Consider the following 26206-nt stretch of genomic DNA (forward strand, 5'->3'; position numbering starts at 1 on the left):
CTCTCTCTCTCTCTCTCTCTCTCGTTTTTAAGACAGGGTTTCCCTGTGTAGCTTTGTAGATCGAGGTTGGCCTCGAACTCACAGAGATTGGCCTGCCTCTGCCGAGTGCTGGGATCAAAGGCTTGTGCTACCACCACCTGGCTTTTGTTTTGTTTTTTGAGAAAGGGTTTCTCTGTGTCGTTTTGGCAGTCTTGGAACTCACTCTGTAGACCAGGCTGGCCTCAAACTCACAGAGATCCACCTGCTTCTGCTTCTTAAGTGCTAGGATTAAGCGTGTGTGTATTACCACCTAGCCAATAAATTCTCTCTCTCTTTCTCTCTCTCTAAATTAGAAACAAGCTTGCTTCACATGTCAATCCCAGCTCCCTCTCCCTCCCCTCCTCCCCACCCCCCAGTAAATCTTTTTTAAAAGACTTTCTGACAGTTTTTTAGAGTGGGGTTATCAAATCTTCCAAGAGACTAGCACTTGGAACTAGGGAACCTGAGTCTTGGTTTGGCTCTACTGTCTACTGGATTGAGTGGCTTTGGCTAAATCATCAAAACATTCCTTGGCTTCAATTTCTTTCATTGGAAATAATACCTGTTCTGTCTGCCCTTGCAAGTGTTGGAAGATCTGATGAGATAATGGATATAAACTCCCCAAAGGAACCACAGAGCAAGACAGGTGAAATGGCTCATTGGGTAAAACTTTGTGTCCCCACGCCTGAGGACCTGATTTCAATGCACAGGACCACATGGTAGACAGAACTGACTCCCACAAGTTGTCCTTTGTCCTCTATACACATGGAGTGAGTATATATAAATGCAAATAACAAAAATGCAATAATTTTAAAAAAAGAACCACAAAGCACTGTTGAAATAGAAAGCTGAACTAACATAATACTGTAATTAGTAGGGTCCATCCAAAGAGTTGGCCTATGGACGGAGAGTCGTAACACTTGGAAGGCCACCTCATTTTTTGGCCATCACTCTCTGCACCCCTCATCCAAGCAGAACAGCCTGGCCAGCAGAGAGGGTGGAGGAATGGATCAAGTGTCCAGGAAGACATTCTGAGTTCACCAGACCCGGAGCTCATTCTTAAACTGACTTTAATTTTATTACACATGCTTACTTTCTCCTGTTCTGCTTGAAGATAGATATTCTCTCCACCTGTGGAAACATGATACAGATTTTAGTGTTTACCCACTGAAAGCACTCACTAGTGAAGAACATGGCCCCGAGTCCCAAAACTCTGATCCCTGGAGCCTGGAGTCCAAGCATAATAAAATACAAACATCTGTTTTCGGTAGGGGCCAAAGACAGAGTCAGCTCTTGGACCCTGTATTTATAAAGTTTCGATTGCTTTCTTAACTTTGTCCCAGACTCAGGTCATTTTATTCTCTGGAGGACTTGGGCAAATGGAGGTTATGGTCAATGTACTGGGAGAAAAGGTTAGCTGCATCTCTATGTTGTTTCCATGCTGTGTGTGTGTGTGGGGGTCAGCTTTAGTGAAAGAACATTAATAATGTATGTGCTTAATGATGAAAGGAGGCTTGAGAGAAGGCTCAGAAGTTCAGAGCACTTGGTACTCTTACAGGGGGCCTGGGTTCAATTCCTAGCACCCAAATGGGGGCCTAAAACCATCCATAAGCCCAGTTCCAGGGGATCTGACAAACAGCCATAGGTGCACATACATGCATTCAGGCAAAGCATACATACACACAAAGTAAAAGAAATAGCTGTAGAAACAAAGGAAGGACTTCCAGTTAAGGCTTGGAGAACTTCGGAAATTTGTTCCTGGTGGGAAAGGGCTATCCTGACCGAGGGATGCCACCTTGGGTCTTTCCTATGGAGCCTTCTTGCCAAGTCATTTCCTCTCCTTGTACCCTAAGCACTTTTAATTGCAGACACTCTTTTGGCTCTGAGCTTGGATAAATGCTACCTTGTTAACTAATAGTACCATTAATTATATTAATGATTAATAGCTAATTAGTCATAATGTGGTCATACTTCTTACAGTCTTGCCTTTCTTTCTTGCAGCAGCTCTGGGACCTCAACACACACACACACATACACACACACACTCACTCACACACACACACACACAAACACACACACACACACTCACACTTCCCTATTCCTGACCACAGGACAAGCACAGAAATCCGTCTGTTTTGCTGACCACCATGGCAGTTTCTAAATTCCTCTAATTGTTATCAGCTATCCCATCTATCTGGAGAATGACTACTGCTTATAAGGCTGTCGCTGCTTTTATTTCTGTCATGCCACTCTCTACAAACAGGGTGGGCCAGCACTTAAAAAAGAGTTTTTGTTTTTTTTGTTTTTTTTTTTTACGTACTCCATTAAGTCAAAGACATTTACTTCCAAATCTCACTCTGACCCGCTTTTCCACTTTCTCTCCCTTTTCACTTTCATCTTTCTCTATTTCGTGGGATTCCAAACCCCCTCCCTGCCCACAGACCCCCCTCACCTTCTGCGTTCAGGCTTCCTTTTGGCAACCACGCCCCCTCCCCCCCCCCCCGCGCCGCCGGAAGCCACGCGCATGCGCCGCCCACGCCTTTACCTGGGCGCTCGGGAGTGGCGGAGTGGGCGAGGGCCGGGGGTGGAGCAGGCAGCCGGCGGTTATCTGCTCGGCTGAGCGCTCACATTGTGGCAGGAGGGAGAAAAGGTGCGCCCAGGCCGAGCCGAGGGCCGCGCATGCGCGCCGAACCCGCCCGGGGGGGGGGGGGGGGAGGAGGATGGGGCGGGGAGGTGTCGGGATCCCGACCGCGCGGTGGGGAGGGGGGGCGGCGCGCGCGCCGCGCGCGAGCGCAGGGGTGCGGGCGCGCGCGCGCGTTCCCGCCAGCCTCCCTGCCCCCCTCGCGCACACATCCCTGCAGCACACCCCTCCCCCGCCGCCCGCCCCCGCGCCGCCGCCCCGCGGCCCCGCTCGGCCTCGCGCGCTCGGAAGGGAGTCGCGAGACGTCGGAGCGGCGGCCACGTAGCGCTGCGGCGGCGGCGGCCGAGGCCGGGTCTGAGGAGCGGCCCAGAGCGCAGACGTTGGGCAGGGGGAGGGGCCGGCCCGGCGGGGCGGTGGGGACTGGAGCGACGCGGCTCGGCGACAGGCCCCCGCCGCAGGGATGGGCCGCCGAAAGCGGCGGCGGCGGCGGCGGCGGTGGTGGCGGCGGCGGCGGCGGCCCGGGTGAGTAGGGGCCCCTTCCCCGCGCTCTCGCCCCCCGCCGCGGCGGCGCCGTGGCAGCCGCGTTTCCTCTGCGCCTGACCGGGCTGGCGGGGCTGGAGGAGCCTGCGCTGAGGCAGCTGCGTGCGCTAGGCCGGAGCAGCCCCCATCCGGCGGGCAGGCCCCGGGCGCTGCGCGTCTGCGACTCCCAGCTTGGCCCGGGGTGCCGGCTCCTTACCCCCCGCCCCCTCTCTCGGGGACCCCAGCGTGGCTGCAGTGTTGCAGCGAGCGGGCTCGCCTCGAGGCCTGATGACGGGGTGGCCGGGGTGCACGGGTTAGCGGGCGGAGGGGAGCGTTCTCCTGGCCCGCAGCTGGTGGCTTGCACCCACTACCTCCCCCGCCCTGCGGTTGCGCCCAAACCTCCAGCGCTCTGGAGTATTGTGGCACCGGGAGATAACACGCATGTGATGTACACTCGCCACCGGCAGCACCACACTCAGCCCAGTGGGCGATGCAGACCTTTCTCCACCCCCACTTGGTCCTCCCCTCCAATCAGGCTCTCCTGAAGAGTATCAGATCGTAGACACCAAAGAGAGTGACACCCCTGTTACATCCCGACGAAACACGATCATTGTCGAGGGACGTCTCCGGTAGAAATGATAGATGTCCCTGCCTCGCCCCGAAGTCAGTCTTCAGGATTTAAGAGCCCCATATGCTCTTATTTGAGGCGGGCCAGTCTTTGATTACATGTAGCTCATCCCTCCCCCAACAACAACATCACGAACACGCTCGAGCACACACATATGCACACGCACACTCGCGCACTTCCTGATTACAGAAACGAACGGCCCCTGTCATCGTGGATCCATTGTCAGGAATGGCTTGTGCCAATCAAAGGAATGTGCCTTTGGAGGAAGATGTTCCTCGGTCAGCCAGTCTTTGGTTGCCCCTGGATCTTACCCATGTTTAAGCATCGTCGTGGTGTTTCCCTTGCATGCTTCTCCAGCGCACTCTCAGTATAACCTGAGTGATGCTCCTCCGCCCCCCCACCCCCACCCCCAGTTACTTAGATACTTCTGCACACAGTAATTTTCATCGGTTTTTGTTGTTGTTGTTGTTGCAACGTTTGACATAACAAGGCATAGCTGTGTAAGTAGTGTAATCTTTTGGGATGCATGTTTCTATATACTTTTTCCCCCCCGGGGGATGGTCGGGTCCGTATTGTTCTGAGAAAGGCAAACAGCTCATGCATTGTTGACAGCATTTATGTTTGCTGAGGAAAGGAAAGCTGCCGTTGCTCGAATGTGTGCTGTGGACTGAAGGCAGTTGATGCTCCCCAGTGGTCTTTGATGGGTATGTTGTCTTGTGTCAATGGCTTGCTTATTTGTATCACAACTTTTTTAGAATTAAAAGATTGACCGCTAAGTTTTGGTGATCCTAAACTCTTTACTGGGGCTGCAGAAGTCTTTAGGGCCCTCTTTGCAGTGAAATACATATATGGTTTGTATGCAACTGAATAGTCATCTTGAAGCTGGTCCTGGAACCTCAAGTTAAGATCTGTGTTATGCAAAAGTGAAAGCAGTTTGAGTTTGTGTTTTGTTTCTCTAAAGCATTAGACTTACTTTGGCTCTGGACTAAAAAGCAAAGGTGCTTTCGTATGTATCATTTGTAGTTTTTTTTTAATTCAACATTTTTTAGATTTATTTGTATGCATATTTTACCTGCATGTATATGTACCATATATGTGCCTGGTGCCCACAGAGGGCAGAAGAGGGTGGTGGAAGCCCTGGAACTAGAGTTAAGGACAGTTATGAGTCACCATGTAGGTGCCGGGAATAGAACCTGGGTCCTCCGTAAGAGCAACAAGTGCTCTTAGCTGTTGAGCCATCTCTCTAGGTGGCTTATCATTGTGTTTTGTTCTTTGGGTAAGGGCAGTTAGGAATTAGAAGATATTTTTCCCTATCTTCCTGTGAAAAGGGAGATGGGTGAGAATCGTTCAGAAGTTAAAACTAGAGACAAAATAATCTAGATTTGACCAGTTGATCCTTATCTTCCTGCGTATTCCAAATGTAACAGATTTCAACAGTGAAGTGTGCAGTGTGTTTTATAGTGCCTTTATGGGGCTATACAGCCCTTAAAGATTGAGGCTGATCTGTCACTCGATGGTAGAGCACCTGTTCAGGGTTGAGGGTTTTTTCCCCCCTAGCTTTGCTAAATTTGATTTCACGGTGCCATCAATTTTAATGGGAAGATCTTGGTTATACTGAAAAATTTGCTCTCCACATTCAGAATCAAGAGCTGAGGATGAACTCTGCACTAGTCTGTTAGTAAGCAAATGATAAATGTCAGTTTTTGTGTGTTTAAATTACTCTGCATTCAGCGTTTGTCTTTTGATCATATTTCAGCCAAGACACATGAGTTCAGCTTATAGATAGTGCTGTGATAGGCAGTGATAGTAACCACAGTCGCAGGTTCAAGGAGCATACAATTTCCACTTAAAAAAAAAAAAAAAAAGCTTAAGGAATTCCTGGTATTAACTAGCGTTTTGAAAGGCAAGAGAGGCTTGGAATCCTGCACAGAACCTGTTCCATACACCTGAATAATAGCATTTGTTCTAATAATTATGCAGTGTACTCTATGGTGTTTGAAAGTACGCTGAGGTAGCATATGTTGCATTTTTATTACCTAATATGCATGACTGAAGTGACTTATATTACAGGTTATATATTTTTTTGTTGGTGGCACGCCTGTAGTTTTATCATCTGAATTATTTGCCTATACTAAACTCAAAGGACTTCAAAGTTTCAAATATGTTACTTTTCTTTGTCAGTGAGTGTAATATTAGGGGAGGACCACTGTAGTGTCAGGGAACAATGAGCTTACTTGGTTTAATTTTGCAGCACCCCTTCTAACCAGTCACTTACCTAGTTAAAGACCTAAACACCATTGAGCAGCTGATCAAGTAGCACTTAGGGCTGTGAGGACAGCATTCTCTCTCTGCTCACCAGAATCAGAACATGGAAGCTGGGAAAGAAATTGCACAGCATTGCAGTGAGACGTTGGAGGAGTAGTGATGCCCCAGCTCACCCTCATTAGGACAGCGGCTTCAGTTCCTCAACTCTCCTCTTCAGACAGCCTTCCCTTAGGAGTGTCAAACCAGCAGCTCCTCTCTGCAATTGTTGCCTCAAGATCTGCTTCCAGACACCCAGAATGGTTTCCATTTGTGCTCTGAGTTTGGGGAGTAAGCCTGTAGTATGGTAAGAAAATACTTCTCAAGTCTGTAGAGGGGGTGTGTGTGTGTGTGTGTGTGTGTGTGTGTGTGTGTGTGTGTGTGTGTGTGTGTACAGATATAGATTAGTAGGGTTACTGATGTAACTTTTTGGTTTTACATGTCTGAAGCCTATTGAAGAAGTAAACTATAATGTGAACTATATGTGCCCTTCTTTCCTTTCTCATAGTTTTTTGATGATTTTACCAAAATTGAGAATATATGCTTGAGTTTATTTTCCCTTATTCTAAAAAGTCAGTTGAAAGCCAGGAAGGAATAAGAGTGGATTGTCTCAGAGTTTGAACAAATAGTCTTTGAAACTAGTTCTTCTGGAGTAGGTAACTGCATCTCCTTGGTAACTCCTGAGTTGTATGCCACTGTTTTAGGTATGATGTTTTTCTTAGCTCTTGCCTTTGAGACAAGTAGTGTGTGTGTTGACTTTGATGTGGATGAACTGGCATTGTATTTGGTGAGTTTTAGCTAAAGGAAGAGTTCCTTGGAACCAGGTAAACTAGGCTGACATTCCAGTCCCACTGTCTACTGGGCTTAAGCCATTGGACAAATCACCTTGATTCTTTTTGCCTCAGTTTCCTCATCAGTACAATGAGATTTCTTGTGAGGATTAGAGATAAAGTCTGCAAGTTCCCAGCACAGTTCCTGGTATATGTGCATATTAGGAACTCAGTAAGTGGTGGGATTCAGAGCTTGTCAAAGTAAAACTAAGTGGAGATCATTAGGGGTTTTATGTATTTCTTTGCTTGTACTGATTTAGGATGAAAACTTGCAAATATTTGATTTGGAGCCGAACTTCAACTTGCTGTTTTAGGGTGATTATTAGAAATTGATTTGTTAGTATCAAACTTGGTAGAAACAATAAAACTCAGCTCTAAATTCTGTAACATTACCTCATAGGCTGTGCTAGTTTTTTAAGTCTGTTCAGAGCTCATGTGATTTAAAAAAAAAAAAAGTGCTTTAGGACATTAGCGAATCTCAGTGAGTTTTGTGCCCAGAGTTGAATCACACGCAAAGCCTTGTGTAAATTCTCATGGTTAGCACAAGTCATAAAGTGCTTGGTAGAGCCAGGGAAGAAATCAGATGCTGATTTTAATCTGCTTATTTATATGGCAGTTATGTTTGACTTTAAAAAACATGCCATTATATTGTGAGAATTCCCAATGCTCATCTGAATTTTTGATCATGAACTGTCAATAGGGCTGTCGGTTTGTATGTGTGTATTTATATTTTTGCTCTGGTAGGGAAAGAAATGAAAGGTAAGGACTTGTACCTGTTAAATTTAATTAATGGTCTGCTTTTGATTTATAGATTGTGTGTGGAGCCTTGCTTATTAGTCAAAAAGGCAGTTTATGATAAAATATGACATTTGTTTTTTTTCAAATGAGAGATCAACTGCTTTGATAAATAGATCCAGCCAAGCGGTGGTGGTGCAAACCTTTAATCCCAGTGCTGGGGAGGCAGAGGCAGGTGGATCTCTTGAGTCTAGTCTACAGGGCAAGTTCCAGAACAGCCAGGATTACACAGAGAAACCCTGTCTCAAAAAACCAAACCAAACCAAAAAAAACAAAACCCAACAACAAAACCAAAACAGACAAAAAAAGAAAAATAGGTTTGGTTAAGGTCATATATGCAGTATTATTTGGTACATATAACTTTTAAAATAGTATCTCTTTAGCTACTGTACAGTAATTTTTTTTTTTTTTTTTTTTTTTTTTTTTTTTTTTTTTTTTTTTTTTTTTTTTTTTTGCAGTGTAGCATTGTGGTAAGTCTGTGAGCCAACAAGAGTTACCTAGACCCTTTTCAGATAAGGAAGACACATATAAACAATGTGTTAGGATTTACCTCAATGGAATTTGCTAATCCTTATTTTCTTTTATTATTGAGCTGCCTGGTGGCTTGCCTACTAGTGGTGGAATCAGTCACTAACTTTGAATTATGATAAAGAGAGATTGGCAAACAATGGTTGCTGACTTGCCATAGATTTTGCAGCACACTGAGGAAAAGTTACCCTTGGCCAGAGGATGTAATGGTAATAGCACTAAAACCGTGTGTGCTAGGAATGATAGAGCAAACTAAATAGGATGGGCCTACAAGTTGTAGTCAATTGTAATAGATTTTGCTGAGTAAATTTTTTCTGGAAGGGATGCTTTCTTTTAACAAACAAACATTACTTTTCCTAACTCACTAAAATCAAATGGCTTAGGCAGAAAGCTAGTCTTCCATCCCACCTCCACCCCTTTTACAAACCCATGAATGGGTAGTGAGATTTTGGTCTTTACTGTGCATGTGATATCAGAAAGTTTAGCCAAGACACAGTGTCGACCGTGCAGAATATATTTTTAAGTGTACCTCTGCCTCTCAGCTTTGGAATTTAGACTCTTCTAGGCAGGCATTGGAACAGAACTCTTTACTTACAGTGTGTGACCTACAAAATGAGAAGACTTGAGTGGCTTTTCTCCTTGGAGTATATCATTCTAACACATTTAAAGTAGTGTCTTGTGCTGAAGGAGAGAGTGATCTCAAGGCTGTGGATAAATCTGTTTATTGGGCAACTGGAATGGCCAAGAACTTTTCCTGTTATTAGGACATGACTGGAGTTTGAAATTACCTTGCTTGAAGGTTACTAGTTGTAGAAAGCTTTATACTTTTTTTTTTAGCATATAGAATCATTTAAATTAAAATTCATTAATCAAAAGTTCAGAAACTAACTGGGCATAGTGATGCAGGTCTTTAATCCCATCACTCAGAAAGCAAAGACAGGTGAACCTCTGAGTCTGTGATTTCAACCTCTGTGTCTGATCTACCTAAGCAAGCTCCAGGCCAGCCAGGGCTGCATAGAGACCCTGTCTCAAAAAAAAAAAAAAAAAATCAGAAACCAATTCAGGGTCCATCACTATAGAATTAATTAAATACATTAGTATATGTTTACATAGTAGAAAAATATATGCATGTATGTATGTGCAACAAAGAATGGGGACACTATAAATTGCTGTGGAACACTCACTATACAGTAGTAGTGTTAATTTTGAAAGGCCAGGGGAAAATTAGTGTGGTGGCTTATGCCTGTAACCGAAGCACTTGGGAGGCTGAGGTAGGAGGATCAAGAGTTCAAGGCCAGCTTCAGCTTCAGCTACATAAAAAGTTTAAGGCCATCCTGGACTACATGAGACCCTGTTTCAAAAAACAGAAACAAAACCAAAAGGCATAGATTAATGTTCTGGGTGTGCCACTGTTTATGTTATGGGGATTTTCCTGTGTAAAAGTAGTTTTTAGTAAACTCAGTAGTTTTCCAAAAAAGCTAATAATACTGGTTGTTGGGGTAAAAGAGGGTCTGCAGTTTGTATTTTTTCCTGTGTAATCATTACCTGGAAGCGGAAGTAGATATTTTCTTTCTTTGTTTCTTTCTTTCTTCTTTTTCGTTTATTTGTTTGAGACAGGGTCTAACCCATGTAGCTCTGGCCAGCCTGAAAGTCCTTATGTAGATCAGCCTGGCCTCAAACTCACAAAGATCCTCCTGCCTCTGGCTCCATGTGCACTACCATACCAGGAACAGAAATATATCTTATGAAATAAAATTATTTTATATTTGTTTATTTTACATGTATGAAAGTTTTGCCTGCATTATGTAAGTGTACCACATACATGACACATGACAAGTGTCATGGCAGTCAGAAGAGGCCATCAGCTTCCTGGGAACTGGAGTTATGGCTGGCTGTGAGCCGCTGTGTAGGTACTAGAACCAAACCAGATCCTCTGCAAGAGCAACAAGTGCTCTTGATCATTGAACCTGAGCCATCTCTCCAGCCCTGGAAATTGATTTTTTTTTTTAAAAAAAAAAGCTCTTAGTGTATTGTCCAGGCTGGATTTGAACTCTTCAGCTCAGAATATCCCTGCCTCAGTCTCTTGAGTACCTGGGACTACAGGTGCTGCCTGTTGTGACTAGCTGAGAGCAGATAGATGGTTGACACCTCAGAAGCCTCTCCTGCTCTTTCCCACTTGCTGCTCCCATGAAAGTACTTTTATTCCCAAATAAAGAGGGATTAAATATGATGGGAACTTGGGAGGCAGAGGCAAGCAGATCTCTGAGTTCGAGGCCAGCCTGGTCTACAGAGTGAGTTCTAGGACCTCCAGAATTACACAAAGAAGCTCTGTCTCAAAAAACAAACAAAACCAAACAAACTATATCATCTATCTATATTCATCTATCTGATGGGAAATGTCATTCAAGTAATTACAGCTGAGCCAGCAGTGGAGGGAGGGAGGTATCTGTATAGTCCCAGCTATTGGGGAAGCTGAGACAGGATTGGTCAAGCCTACGCTGGGCAACATAAACCCTGTTTCAAAAATTAAACATAAAAAATTACCATGTCTGAAAGGTATCTTTCTTTAATTGCTAAGTATTTCTTTTACTATCTCATTTTATGTATCAATACCACAGCTGGACATGGTAGTGCATACCTTTATTCCCAACTCTTGGGAAATAGACACAGGGAGATCAGAAGTTGAAAGTCATCCTTCAATATCTAGTTTGAGGCCATCTTGGGCTACATGACACCCTGTCTCAAAAGAGAGAGAGAGAGAGAGAGAGAGAGAGAGAGAGAGAGAGAGCGAGCGAGCGCAGCCTCTGTATGTTCCTCCACTGCTAGTCATTAAAATATTTACTTAATATAATTTTTATAAATGACCCATGTAAAAGAATATTTTGTAGTGCAACAAATTCTAAATAAACAACAGTATAACAAAACCTTGCTTTGAATATTTTAGGATTTGTCAACAGTTGGCTGGTGGAATGCAGTTGACGTAGATACACACTTGAATGAATCTTGAGGCATTATTGTTTCTATTAAAAACCACATTAAAAAAAAACAATTTGATGGCAATTTTTCCTTTATTGTAGTAATGTTGCCCCCCTCCATCCCTTTGCACAAATACAGAAATGATGAAAGTCTATAAATCTGTAAAGCAGAGTCTCAACAGGTGATTTACTTTGCCTGTAGAGGACATTTGGTGATGTCTAGGATGGTATTTTTGTTTGTTTTAATTTTGGGACTGGGGGGGAGGGGTAGGAATGTGCTGCTTCGTACAGTTAGCCCTCCAGTACACAGTACACCTCACCACAGCTGTGAACTAAAATGTTTACAGTGCTCATGCTGAGAATCCAGTGACTAAGCTGATGCTAGGAGGCAAGTGACAATTTTAACTTCAACTGTATTAGATTTGGTGCAAATATGAAATTTATTTAATGTAGTTTAGAGAAGAAATAAGATAGGTTGTTCTCTAAATAAAAATCATCTTAATATAAGGTTTAGTGGACAAGTTTATTTGTTTTTGAGACAGGGTGTCTCTATGCAGCCTGTAACTTGGTATGTAGACCAGGCTGGTGTCTCAGAGATCTCCCTACCTCTGCCTTCCAAAAGCTGGGTTGAAAGCTACATAAGTCTATTCATGGGGTATTGGTGTTTGTGTGCAGGGGCACATGCAGCTGTCTCAGGACAAGTGCAGATGTTGGCCTCATCTTGAGACAGGGTCTCTTGTCACCTCTGCATATGCACACTAGCTGGCCTTTGGGCTCTGGGATCTTTCTGTCTCTACCTCCCGTCTCACTATAGGAGTGTTGGCATTACAGAGCCATGTGACTGAGTAACAGTTTTTAATGTACGTTCTGGGGCTGAATTTAGGTCCCCACAATTGCATGGCAAGGGCCATCTCCCATCCCCCCCCCTTTAAAAATAGGCTCCATGCAGTTTTCCAGTGGCAAAGCCAGATTGTCTGGGAATACAGCTTTTAACTAAGGAATTTCACAAACAAAAATCTTCATATGTACATATAACAGTAATGACTTATTTTTTCTCTTTTCCATTTTTTATTTTTTTATTTCATTTTACATTTCAACCTCAGTTCTCCCCTCACCCCTCCTCCCACCCTCTCTTACCTCCCCCCCAAGCCACCCCTAGTCCACTTTTTTTTTTTTGATTTAAAAAAGCTGACATTTATTTATTTTGTGTGCATGGTGTGTAGATGCACTCATGACATAGTGCAAATGTGGTGATTAGAGGACCCAGTCCACTTTTTTAAAATCAGATAAACTATGATTCTGATGTGTCTCTTTGCTCTAAAATTTCAGATCTTGACCTAATATTAATATATATCATATTGAAATTTTATTATTTTTGTCTTTTTAAACATTATTTTTAGAAGTTTATTTTTATTTTATGTGCATTGGTGTTTTGCCTGCATGTATGTCTGTGTGAAGGTGTCGGATCCCCTGGAACTGGAGTTACAGATAGATGTGAGTGCTGGGAATTGAACCTGGGTCCCCTGAAGAGCAGCCAGTGCTCTTCACCCCTAAGCCATGTCTCTAGTCCCTAAATTTTATTTTTAAATTTAGAAATTTTAAAATACTGAAAATTTTTCTTTTAAAATCTTGTCTAGTGGGAAAATATAAAATTAAACATTTGTAAATACATACACAGTAGAAATGATCTGATTTTATTTGTTTATGTATTTATTTTAACATTTTTATGTTTATTTTATGTGTATGAGTGTTTTGCCTTGGTTTATGTCTATGCACCATGTGTGTTCTATGCCAGCCGAGGCCAAAATAGGACATTGGATCCTCTAGAACTAGAGTTAAGGATGGTTGTAGCCACCATGCAGGTGCTGGGAACCAAACCCGGGTCTTAAACCAGGCTGTCCTCAAAAATCAGCATTCCTCTGCCTTGGTCCCTTGAATACTGGAATTGCAGGCATCAGACACCACCCTCAGTAAAATGATCTGATTTTATAGGTGGGATTTTTTTCCTGTAGTCTTCAGTAAAGAAATAAACACTGTGCATTTATTACAGCTTGTCAGATCTTCAATCTGCCTTCCCATCTCCCTGCCCTTTTTCCACCTGTCTTAGGATTTTATTTGCTGTAAAGAGACACCATGACCACAGCAACTCTTAAAAGGAAAACATTTAATTGGGGTTTTCTTACGGTTCAGAAGATTAGTCCATTATGGTGGGGAACATGGTGGGCACACAGGCAGACGTGATGCTCGAGAGGTAGCTGAGAGTTCTACATCTGGATCTGCAGACAGGAGGGAGAGGCAGTGAGTCACTAGACCTAGCTTGAGCTGAAACCTCAAAGCCCACCTCCCAGTGACATACTTCCAACAAGGCCACATCTACTCCAGCAAGACCACACCTCCTATAATGTCACTCCCTATGAATCTGTGGGGGCCATTTCTTACAGACCACCACAGCACCTCACAGAGAAAGCTATATTCTTTTTTTTTTTTTTTTAAGATTTTATTTATTTATTATGTATATGGTCTTCTGCCTGCATGCCCAGCAGAGGGCACCAGATCTCATTCAAGGTGATAGTGAGCCACCATGTGCTTTGCTGGGAATTGAACTCAAGACCTCTGGAAGAATAGCCAGTGCTCTTAACCGCTGAGCCATCTCTCCAGCCCCGAAAGCTATATTCTTTAAACTGTCTTTGAAGATGAAATATCTGGGGTATAGCAGTATGCTGAGCTCTGGGAGATGCCCATAGAAGCCTCCTGTTACAAGGCTAGACTGCTCAGATCTAATACTTATTATCTCCATCTAGTAGTATAAACTTCTAGACCATGATTCACAGACATAAGCTGGACGTGTGCTCACACCCATTCACTCATATTCACACCCACACCCTTAGCTGACCCAAAGCTTCATGTCACAGTGCTTACCCTTGCTCTTAGTGGGGCATTCTGCTTCTGTTCAGGCTTACTTCATTTAGAAAAACTGAATTGGGCTGGGCAGGCAGTTTGGAAAAAGTGCTGCTGAGGTTGGAAGATGTCTCAGCTGTTAAGAGCACTGGCAGCTCTTCAACAGAACCTGGGTTCAATTCCCAGAACCTACATGGTAGATTATAACTGCCTATAACTCCAGTCCCAGGGACTCTGACGCCCTCTTCTGGCCTCCACAAAGCGCTGCATCTACACGATGCACAGACAGACATGCAGGCAAAACACCGGTCCACATAAAATAAAAATAAAGGTTAAAAAAAAAAAAGAAAAACTACTGCCCCATATGTCTTACAAAGAGCAACGTCTTGAAATAGAGGCTCAGCTGCTTAATAGATTAAAGGGAGTAGAGAACAAAGTGATAAAATTATATATATAGACTTGGAAGATGGCTAAGTGGTTGAGAGCATTTACCGCTCTAGCAGAAGACCTGAGTTTGGTTCTCAGTGTCCAGATCAGTAGGTCCACAACTGCCTGTAACTCCAGCTCCAGGGGATCCAGTGCCCTCTTCTGGCCTCCTCAGGTTCTTGTACACATGTGTGCTCCTAGTACCACATGGACATATACACATAATTAAAATAAATAATTTTAAGAAATCATTATGTGTATGATCTTATCCTACACAGAGTGGTAGTTCTTTCAATACCTGCAACTCTAAAAGGGGTTAAGATTGGGTGCCATTTTGTGTCACATTTAAATTGATGATCTTCTATAAGACTGTAGAAGCTCAACATGGCTTGATTTATCCAGACATGCACACTCAAATACATTCACATGCTGGATCCTGTTGTTATGCTGGTAAAACTGATAGAACTAATGGAAAGATTTTTAAAATTGTGTTTGTGTGTATGTGAGGTGGGCATGCTGCATTGTTTTGGTGAACATATGGCAGCCAGAGGACAACTCGTAGGAGTCAGAGTCAGCTCTCTCCTTCCGCCATCTGGTGCTGGGGACAGAACTCAGGTCGTCAAGCTTATCTGCAAGCACTTTTACCTGTTAAAGCTATTTTGCCAGCCCCAGAAGACTTTGTAAAATTCTGTAGTGTGTCTCCTTTAACACTGGTCCTGTTTAAGCAGCAGTTTACATGTAGAATGGTTATAGAACGAAAACACAACAAGGACCCAGTAGTGAACATTTGTTTCTGTAGAAATCAATGAGTGAGCTTAGATAATATTTCAGAGACAGCTCTACCAGGCTGGGCAGTGTGGTGCACACACTCAGGAAGCAGAGGCTAGAAACTCAAGCTCACAGTGAACCTAAGTTACATGGAGACCCTATGCCAGAAAATGAGAAGCAGAACCTGGTCTTCCAGAGGACAAAATTCCAAGTTACTTGGTTGGAGTGGTCTTTTCATTTTTATACCCAAAATTGTATATACTGTGTATTTATAAATGTTTAACAAACTTGACATAGCATTTACTAGTTAATCTGCTTAGAACCTTTTCAAGTATTATTGCATCATCATATTATTATTTTTAATCAATTGTTATCATTCCCATTTTCCAACAGGTCAGTGGTTAATGTTCCAAGTTGACTGTTTTTTGTTTATTTGTTTTTGGTTTTTTTGAGACAGGGTTTCCCTGTGTAGTCCCGCCTGTTCTGGAACTTGCTTTGTAGATCAGGCTGGCCTTGAACTCAGAGGTCCACTTGCCTCTGCCTCCAGATTGCTGGGATTAAAGGTGTGCACTACTACTGCCCAGCTCCAAATTGCCTGGGTTTTGCATTGATAAAAGAACTTTGAAACTATTTTAACTTCACTGACTAAAAAAGTAATTTAAATGTTTAAATCCCATAAATATTTCTGGCTTTTAGAAATCTGTGAATGTCAGTATGAGTATACACTTGTGTATCTATACCACCACAATCAAGGTACAGTATAATTTCTACCCTAATTTCCCTCCTGTCCCTTTGTATCATCCCCTCACCTCCCAACCTACCCCCCCCCCCATTGCTGTAGCTTTGTCTTCTGGAAAAGATCATAGAGACAGGATCATACAATATGTAACCTCTGAAGATGACTTGTTATATGCAATGTCTTTTCGGTATATCCAGGTTTCTGTGCACATCAGCAGTTTGTAGGGCTCTATCGCCAGATAATATCCCATTGCTGAGTGTACTGCTAATTGTTTATCACTCATCATTTGAAGACATTTGGATTAGTTCCAGTTTTGGGTGATTGTGAACAGAGACACTATAAACATTCACAGGCAGGTTTGGGGGAACCACTGGGTCACATGATGTACATGTTATCACTATAAAAAGCTGTTAGCCTGTTGCTAGAACTGTATTTGTTTGTGTTTTGGAACAGCTCTTGTGTAGTCTCCTCTGGCTTTGAACTCAGGTTCCTCCTGCGTCAGCCTCCCAAGTACTGTGATTGTACCACCACACCTGGCTTTCCTGAATTTTTTATTTTATTTTATTTTTTTGAGACAGGCTTTAACTGTGTAGCACTGGCTAGCCTGGAACTCTCATATAAAACTGTGCTGGGCTGGAACTCATGGCTTCCCTCCAGCTTTTGCTTCCCCATGCTGGTGCTGGCATTATAGGTATGAACCACCATGTCTGTTTCTTGACTTTTTAAATTTTATTTAGATTTAAGTTTAATCATTATTGCATGCATGTGATGTCTGTGTGTAAGAGAGAATGTGCTGCTAGCAGAAGGCTCCAGACTCAGTGAGAGTATGTTCATGGTGTTGCATAATGCTGCATGAAACTGATCAAAATAAGCCTGACCCTCTCACAGGGACCCCCATTTTTATCTCCCCAAGAGCATGGTTTCCTTCTCACATGTTTTGAAATCCCCTTTGCCCACATGAACCTAATCGGTTTCAGTCAGTATATATCTATATCATAAATGCAGATGATTTTGTAATATTTCTCTATAGGTATGTTCCGTTTTGTTGTTGTTTAAAATTTTTGATAAACTAAGGTAATGTTAGGGGGATGGATGGCCCACTCGCATGTCTTTATACACTTGTAGTAGTGAATTCTTCCCTGCCTGGCACCAAAAGCAGGCACACCTCAGAGTTAGGAAAAGTGCTGAACTGCACTCAGGCAAGTTGTCTCAGATTCACAGTGTCATGAGCTGTAGGCAGCAGTGCCAGTTAGTGCCAGAAGTCAGTCAGGTTATCTTGGCATTAGTCATTTTGGGACTTTAGCCATAAAATGTACTTACACGTGTTTGTACATGGGTTCCGGTGAAAAAAAACAAGTCCATTTGCTCATTGACAGTCTTTACCAAATAAACTGAGAATATGCATTTCCAGTGCAGGATGGATGCTGGGGTGAGAGGGCCAAAAACCCAAAATGTCTCTTTTGAAAAAGAGAAGCAAGCAAAGTAGATTCCTTTTTGGGGGGCAGGGGCAGAGAAAATCTTTTAATGTGATTCAGTACATGCAATTTTTTGATGTATTTGAATGATTTTGTGTTTACAGAAAAGTTGCATAGAGGTACACCTGTAATTCCAGCATTCAGGAGACTGATGAGTTAGATGACAGCTTGGGCTACATAGTGACCCTGTGTGAGAGAGAGAGGTGGGGGTTAGGGGAGGATGGAGGGAGAGAGAGCTTGGGAAAAAGCCGCCTGCACTTTACTCAGTTTCTCTACTGATAAAGTCTTAGGTAACAGTTTCTCAGAATTAACAAACTGACTTTAATCCTTTTAACTAGATACAGAGTTCGGGTTTCACTAGTTTTTCAGCATACATACTTTCTCTATTTGAAAACAAATTAAGCTTTTAAACATTAAATTCTTGAACCCTGTCATAGTTTAATTTTATTTATAACATTTATTGTGTACATATGTGTGTTATATATAATTATATGAATCTCTATTTGTTTAAACAAATGTTATCTTCAACATTAATATCTCAAAATTATCTTTTAGTATTCATAGACAATTCTGCTCAGGGCAATTTTAAGGTAGGGCTAAAGAACTTTCTCCACCCTTCTTGAGTTCCTGCAGAAACATGATTTATAATCACCTGCAAATGTGTTTCATGCACAGTGCTGCCTTTTCCAGTGTGGTTAGGGCTCCCATCTCCAGGAGCACGGGGAAATAGCCACTTTCATTTACTAGAAGGTTGACCTATGAGAATGGTAGTCAAAAGTTTCTTATGCAGGTGCTTTCATTGTCAGTTAAGCATTTAAATATCTAGGGACTGAACCCAGGGCCTTATGCATTCTAGGCAGGTGCCTCCCGCATGCCCAGCCGTGTTGGTGGTGCTGGCCTGGAGGCAGAATCCTATTGGTTATCATTCACTCCATCTTTTAATGCCTAGAGTCCCTGCTGAGGCCGACTGCTGCTACCCATCCAGACTCACTGCATTAATTTGAGTCATTCCATTAAGCAGTTGAGTTTATGGAAGAGAGGGAAGGAATTGGTGACATCAAGTAGATATGGCACTGTAAAATTATATTTTTATTTTTCTGTGTGTTTGGAGGCCAGAGGACAGTTTTGGGCAGTCAGTCCTCTTTCTACCATGTGGTTCTGAAGATCAGGAACAGATTTGTTAACCTGATGGCAAAGTACTTTTACCTTTTGAGCCATCTCACTGGTCAAAGATGTGCCCATCCCCAGATTGATTTTTATTTTATGTGTATGGGTGTTTTGCCTATACGTTTATAAGTGTACCACAGGCGTTCAGTGCCCAGCGGAGGTCAGGAGAGGGCATCGGATTCCATGGAACTGAAGTCGAAGATGCTCATGAGCTACCAAGTTGTACTAAGAACCAAATTTGGGTCCTCTGCAAGAAAACAAGTGTTCTTAACTACTGAGCCAGCTCTCCAGCTTTCAGATATAGATTTTAAAAAAATAATTAATTTGGGGACTGGAGAGATGGCTTAGAGGTTGGGAGCACTGGCTGCTCTTTCGGAGGACCCAGATACAATTCCTAGCACCCACATGGCAGCTCACAGTGTCTGTAACTCCAGTTCCAGGGGATCTGACAACCTCCAATGCACATAAAATTAAATAAATTATACTTTAAAATTATGAAATTTAAAAAAAATTATTTTTATTTCATGTGTAGATTATTTATTTATTTATTTATTTATTTATTTATTTATTTATTTGGGACGGGGTCTCACTATGTAGTTCTGGGTGGCCTGGAACTCACTCTGTAGACTAAGCTGGCTTCAAACTCATAGAGAACCTCCTGCCTCTGCCTCCTGAATTTGGAGATTAAAGGTACTGTATGAGCTGGGTGGTGGCGGCTCATGTCTTTAATCCCAGCACTCAGGAGGCAGAGGCAGGTGGATCTCTGAGTTCAAGGGCAGCCTGGTCTACAGAGTGAGTTCTAGGGCTACACAGAGAAACCTTGTCTCAAAAAACCCAAACAAACAAACAAAAGGGACTGTATGGATATTTTGCTTGTGTTGCTTGCGTGTATATCTGTCTACCATGTGTGTGGCATTACAGGTGGTTGTGAGCTGCCATGTGGGATCTGGGAATTGAACCCATGCCCTAGAAGAAAGAACAGCCAGTGCTCTTAACTACTGAGGACTCACTCCAGCTCCCTTTATTATTTTTAAAAACAGACTTTCATTTAGCCCAGGTTGGTCTTAACTCCTTATGTAGACAAAACTGACCGTGAACAACTTACCCTACTGCTCTCACCTCCTTGGTGCTGAGATTACAGGCTGCAGCGCTCTCAGGGTCTTCTGCTTGCCAGGCAAGTGCTCTGCCAGCTGAGCTCCAGCACCAGCCCCACTTTTTTTTTTTTTTTCTTGTAAAAATCTTTTTAAGCATTCTAGGAAACAATGACATAGGAACAAATTTACAGTCTCATTAAAAGTGGAGGGGTGACAGTAAATCTGAAAGTACATCTTCCATTTTGGGAGTCAAAAAGCAGAAAAGAGGTTTGGCAGTTGTCACATATGTCAGTGAGACTAATGAGCTAAGTGAGGTTGTCCTGGCTCTCTCTCTCTCTCTCTCTCTCTCTCTCTCTCTCTCTCTCTCTCTCTCTCTCTCTCTCTCTCTGTGTGTGTGTGTGTGTGTGTGTGTGTGTGTGTGTGTGCGTGCGTGCGTGCGTGCGCGCGTGCCTTGGACAGAGCATAGCATTGGGTGTTTGGGGGCATATATTTCTTTCTTTTAAAGAACTCACACTGGGAGAAATGTAATTAGAGAAAACCAGTTGTCATCAGAATGCTGAGTTGAAGGCTGGCTCTGTGATGCTGAGGTGAGAGCTCTCTGTTACGAGAACTCAGGGAAGGAGGAGATCTGATCTGTCTCCTCTTCCCAGAAGGCACGAAGTGCCTCCAGACCTGATCATGAAAGCTTCGAGGACAAGGCACTGTGGAGCTACAATTGGAAGAATAGCTAGGGCTTTATGACTGAGGCAGATGGGGAAGGGACTCTCCATAGAAGGAAAGGATGGCATACCCACAAAATTCACTTTGGGCCGGGTGTTGGTGGCGCACGCCTTTAATCCCAGCACTGGGGAGGCAGAAGCAGGTGGATCTCTGTGAGTTCAAGACCACCCTGGTCTACAAGAGCTAGTTCCAGGACAGCCTCCAAAGCCACAGAGAAACCCTGTCTCGAAAAACCAAAAAAAAAAAAAAAAAAAATTACTTTGGATTACATTGTAATAAATATTTTTCTCTATTACCAAGTTTTAGTCCCCCACGTGTTTCTAAATTACAACTTTTGGGGGCTCTCAAAAGATGTAATACTGGCAGGAGGATGGGTAGCAGCTCACGCCTTTAATCCCAACACTTGGGTAGGCAGAGGCAGGTAGATTCATGAGTTAGAAGCCAGCTTGATCTACAGAGTGAGTTCCAGGCCAGCCAGGGATACACAGAGAAACCCTGTCTTGAAACTGTCTCCTCCACAAAAAACAAAAACAAAAAAACCAAAGAGAGAGAGAGAGAGAATACTGTTGGGGTGGGATATTATAATCCTATCACTTAAGAGACTGAGGCAGAAGGATTATGAGTTTGCTTCAAAAAAAAAAACACCCTAAACAACAGTAACAAAAAATAAAATAAAACAAGCAAAGATACAAAACTCTTAGATTACAAAAAAATTCTCAAGTATAAAAAAGCAAAGAGGGAAAAGTAAATTTAGAAATTGGTAACTCATATCTATAATCCCAGCACTCGGGAGTGAAGGCACCAACATCCCAAAGATCCCCACAAGTTCAAGGCCAGACTATAGTGAGGTTCACTCTCTAAAGAATGGGGAGGAAGAAGGAAGAGAGAAAAGGGTAAACAATGTATCCATCTAGCCAGTTTCAGTCTCACTAACTCATATATGGAATAGTTTTGCTTATGAATATTTTTGTTCATTATACTTCTCAATCTGTAGCCCCTATCATTAATTTGAAGCAATTTCAGACATTATTTGTTTAATAATATAAGAACTCTTTTTTTTTTTTAAAGACAGCTGCCAATCTGGGGGTGTAGCTCAATTGAGAGCATGTTTGCCTGACATTCTTGAAGCCCTGAGTTTGATCTTCAGCACCACATAAAACTGGGCCTAGGAGCACACACTTGTAATCCTGGTATTCAGGAAGTAGAGGCAGGAGGACCCGGAAGTTCAAAGTCATCTTTGACTATATAGTGAACTCTAGGCCATCCTGGGCAACATAAGACTCTGACTCCAAAAAACAAATGAAAAAGACAACTACCATTATTATACTAAAAAACAAACTTTCTGATTACCTTTAATTTTGGTTCTTGGGAGGCAGAGGCAGTCAGATCTCTTGATTTTGAGACCAGGCTGGTCTCAAAGAGTTCCAGACCAGCATAGTAACATGGTGATATTGTCTCAAAATAAAAAAAGCAGCCCTAGGAGGAGGGGGTACTGCAGGGTGTTTTTTCCATTTGTTAAGTCCCTTTAGATCTCTAGGCTGGTTGACTGTGGTGCTTCCTCTTGCCCCCACCTTTGTAGTTCTTTTGTTGAAGAATCCAGTCATTTGTTGTATAGTTTCCTATAGTCTGAATTTTGCTGATTGTATTTATTTGATGTCATGTGACATACTCCGCAATTCTTTTTATGGCCCACAATTTGGTTTTAGCTCTCTGTGCTTGATCAGATTATTTAATAGGCAATGGCATGCAATTCTAGCAGGAAACATCCTTTCTTTGTTGGTATTGTTATCCAGCCCTTGATTAGCGTTGCTTAGGTATTCATTCATCAGAAGTTGCAGAGCAATATGCAGTTGTATAGTTCCTCCTTCATTTATTAGCTGGAATACTAACAAAAAGAAATTTCTCCCTTTTCGGCGGTGACATCCTCCCTACAAGAATATCCCTCTCCAGGAGAAGAGGAAACAAGAAAAAGCGCCTGGTGCAGAGCCCCAATTCTTGCCTTATGGATGTGAAATGCCCAGGATGCTGTAAAATCACCATGGTCTTTATCCAAGCACAAATGATGGCCTTGTGTGTTGGCTGCTCCACGGTCCTCTGTCAGCCCACAGATGGAAAAGCAAGGCTGGAGAAAGGATACTCCTTTAGGAGGAAGCAGCACTGATTTATGATGAGTGGGAACTGTCCCAATAAACATCTTTTGGCTTTAAAAAAAAAAAATCTAGTCAGGTGTACTAGTTCATTCTGTAAGCCCAGAAGTAAGGCTGAAACAGAAGAATGGAAGTTTGAGAGCAGCCTGAGCTGCATAGCAAGACCCTATCTCTAAATTAATTGAGGATATTAATTTATTTCCAAACTGCACATAACAGCATCCATTCTGGGTAGCACCGGGAAATTACATTTCCTAAAAAAATGCGTGTCTCAAAAAAAAAAAAGTTTTGATCTTTAAAAATTATTAAACCTAGCATAGTGGTGGTAGTGACACATGCCTTTAATCCCAGCACTACTTGGGAGGCAGAGGCAGATGGGTCTCTGTGAATTTGAGGTCAACTTGTTTAAAAAGCAAGTTCCAGGACAGACAGGGCTACACAGAGAAACCTTATCTCAAAGAAAAAGAAAGAAAAGAAAAGAAGGTACACTTTGATGTAATCAAAGTCAGATTTTATTTACTCACATGTGGGGGTGGGTAGGGTTTACATTGTGCTTGTTTGTGTGTGTATATACATGTGGAGGACAGATGTCAACCTTGGATGTCATTCCTCAAGAGCCGTCTACCTAATATTTTGAGATAGTTATCTCACTGGGGCCCAGCACTTGCTGAGCCAGTGAGCTCCAGGGATCATCCTGTCTCTGCCTCTTTAGTACTTGCATGATGGCTCACAACCCATCTGTAGCTCCAGTTCCAGGAGACCTGATGCCCTTTTCTGACCTCCTCAGGCGCCAGGTGTGCACATACATGCAGGCTAAACACTCCTACACATACAGTAAAATAAACAGTTCTGTAAAGAAAGTTTCCACCCCACCAGCCTGGTCTCACAACCACTGCAGCCCCAAATAAGCACATAAAGACTAAATTATGAAGCTGTTGGTCAATGACAAGGGCTTCTTACTGGCTAGCTCTATCTTAATTATTAACCCATTTCTATTAATCTGTGTGTTTCTACATGACCTTATCTTACCGGAGAATGCCTGGCATGTCTTACCCTCCCGGGATCCACATGGCAACTCGGCTGGCAGGCCCTCTCTTCCTACCTTTCCTAGAATTCTCATCTCCTACCCCTGCCTATCTTCTGCCTGGCCAATTAGTGTTTTATTCACCAGCCAATAAGAAACATACATACAGAAGATATCCCATCACAGTTCTTAAAATTTAAATAAAAATTTAAAAAATGAAAGAAAGCCAGGCATGGTTTGCATACCTTCATCTAGGAGGCAGAGTTAGGAAGAGGTGTGTGTGTGAGTGTGAGTGTGTGTGTGTGTGTGTGTGTGTGTGTGTGTGTGTGTGTGTGTGTGTATGTGTGAGATCTCTGTGAGTTTGAGGCCAGTCCAGCCTACATCATAAGTTTCAGGCCAGCAAGAACTGCACAGTAAGAATGTGTCTTTAAAATAAAAGTAAATGAAAGGAAGACATGTTTTGTAGACCTAAGTCACTATGGTAGCAGTTCTCAACCTTTGGTGGTCAAATAACCCTTTCACAGGAGTTGCCTAAGACCATCGGAAGACACAGATACTTACATCATGATTCACAACAGTAGCAAAATTACAGTTATAAAATAGCAACAGAAATAATTTTATGATGGGGGGGTCACCCCAACCTGAGGACCTGTATTAAAGGCTGAGAACCACTGCCCTGTAGGAACAGTGTTTTGTTTTTTTAAAAATATTTATGTGTGTATGCAGCTAAGTGTGTGTGTATGGATATATATATATATATATATATATATATATATATATATATATGCATCATTATGTGTGCTGAAGTTCTCAGAAACAAAAGGAAGTATCAGATCCCCTGGAACTGGACCTACCAAATGGATGTTGTAAACCAAACCTAGTCCCCTGGAAGTGCAACCAGTGCTTTTTTTTTTTAAAGATTTTATTTATTATGTATACAACATTCTGCTTCCATGTGTGTCTGCACACCAGAAGAGGGCACTAAATCTCATAACAGATGGTTGTGAGCCACCATGTGGTTGCTGGGAATTGAAGTCGGGACCTTTGGAAGAGCAGTCAGTGCTCTTAACCTCTGAGCCATCTCTCCAGCCCGCAACCAGTGCTTTTAACCTCTGAGCCATCTCTCTAGCCATAGGGGATGTTATTTTTAATAAATAGAATGTGATATCCCCACTGCAAATAGTGTGAGAGGGGCATGATTAACAATTACTATGGTTGGGTCTAGAGAGATGGCTTAGTGATTAAGAACACTGGCTGCTCTTGCAGAGGACTTGTGTTTGATTCCCAACACCCACTTGGTAAGTCCAGTTCCAGTTCCAGGGGATCTGCCACTCTCTTCTGGCCCTTGTGGGCACTGTACACATGTGGTACACATGCATATACGCAGGCAAACCACCCATATATAGAAAATAAATCTTGCTGGGCAGTGGTGGCGAATGCCTTTAATCCTAGTATGTGGGAGGCAGAGTCAGGTAGACTTTTCTGTGAGTTCGAGGCCAGCCTGGTCTACAAAGTGAGTTCCAGGACAGCCAGGGCTACACAGAGAAACTTTGTCTTGAAAAACTTGAGGTGGGGGGGAAATCTTCAAAAACAATACAGTGGGAGAAACAGGCATTCACTGGAACTAGAGCCAGTGAGGACAGATGCTCACATGGTCAGCTTCCTGAGGCCAAAGATCAAAAAGAACTTGGCTATTATGCTCATATTTGTGTCTGTGATACATAATACACAATAGGTGCTCAATAGATATTTGATGAGTGTTCATGAAATCACTAACATTTTGAAGCTTGATGTACATTTCAGTGATTCTTATATTTAAATTGTATTTGGTTTTCATCTTATGAACACTTGTATCTAAATGATCTTAGACATTGGATCTGAAGGATGTGATGAATTCATTTATTTTTTTAAGGTTAGGATGAGGATGGGTTGTTTTGCTTACTGTAAAAATAATGCATGCTTGCTGTAAAGAAATGAAGGAGAGGGGAAAAAGGGCCAGCCAGAGAGGGCTTAGTGGGTAGAAGCTTCCAAGCCTGGAGACCTGAGCTTATCCCCAGAGCCTGTAAAGATAGGAGTGAACTGGTTCCACAAACTTGCCACCTGACATATGTACCTCATACACATGTCATGCACACACAATAAATAATAAAAATTTACAAAGGAAAAGAAACGTGAAAATTGGGGGCTAGAGAGTAAATTCAGTATCTATTAACATTTTCTATAAAGCATGAGAATCTTGAGTTCAAATTTCCTAGTACCCCTGTAAGAAGCCTAGTGTGTTGGCAAATACCTGTAACCCCAGTGCTGGGGCCAGGGCAGGTGGATCATTGGTTTGCTGGCTGCCAGCTTATCTCCAACTTATTCTCAAAGGAATAAGGTGGAGAGTAATGAAGCAGGACACCCAACATTTTCTTCTGGCTACCTGTACACACACACACACACACACACACACACACACACACACACACTTGAATTTTTAAAAAAGGAGAACATCTAGATAATCTCATCATTAC

The 26206-nt window shown here is 42.7% G+C and overlaps 2 protein-coding genes and 1 long non-coding RNA gene across 5 annotated transcripts in view; 2 read left to right on the forward strand and 1 right to left on the reverse strand.

The window, feature by feature from the left end:
• Positions 1–859: 859 nt before the first annotated feature.
• Positions 860–2699, reverse strand: LOC118239227. Its single transcript, XR_004770918.1, has 2 exons — positions 2564–2699; positions 860–1149 (listed from the first exon to the last, which is right to left on the reverse strand). It is a non-coding gene; the product is annotated as an uncharacterized LOC118239227 (long non-coding RNA).
• Positions 2615–26206, forward strand: part of Znf652 (zinc finger protein 652) — a 59843-nt gene continuing 36251 nt past the window's right edge. The window contains exons 1-2 of one of the 3 annotated variants that reach the window (XM_027424264.2): positions 4256–4510; positions 6166–6414. The gene's annotated coding sequence lies outside the window, so the exon portion shown is untranslated. Of the gene's footprint in view, positions 2669–4255; positions 4511–6165; positions 6415–26206 lie in introns of those variants that run through there. The other 2 variants (XM_027424262.2, XM_027424263.2) reach the window with 2 other exon arrangements.
• On the forward strand, positions 21754–22987 carry LOC113836567 (40S ribosomal protein S27-like). Its single transcript, XM_027424265.2, has one exon. The coding sequence runs from the start codon at positions 22525–22527 to the stop codon at positions 22681–22683; it is 159 nt and encodes a 52-aa protein (XP_027280066.1). The 5' UTR covers positions 21754–22524; the 3' UTR covers positions 22684–22987.

Source organism: Cricetulus griseus, chromosome 7 (genome assembly GCF_003668045.3).
Source record: "Cricetulus griseus strain 17A/GY chromosome 7, alternate assembly CriGri-PICRH-1.0, whole genome shotgun sequence".
Classification (NCBI taxonomy): domain Eukaryota; kingdom Metazoa; phylum Chordata; class Mammalia; order Rodentia; family Cricetidae; genus Cricetulus; species Cricetulus griseus.

Excerpts from the sequence above, each read along its gene's own strand:
- LOC113836567 (XM_027424265.2), top strand. The coding sequence starts at position 22,525 with ATGGATGTGAAATGCCCAGGATGCTGTAAAATCACCATGGTCTTTATC.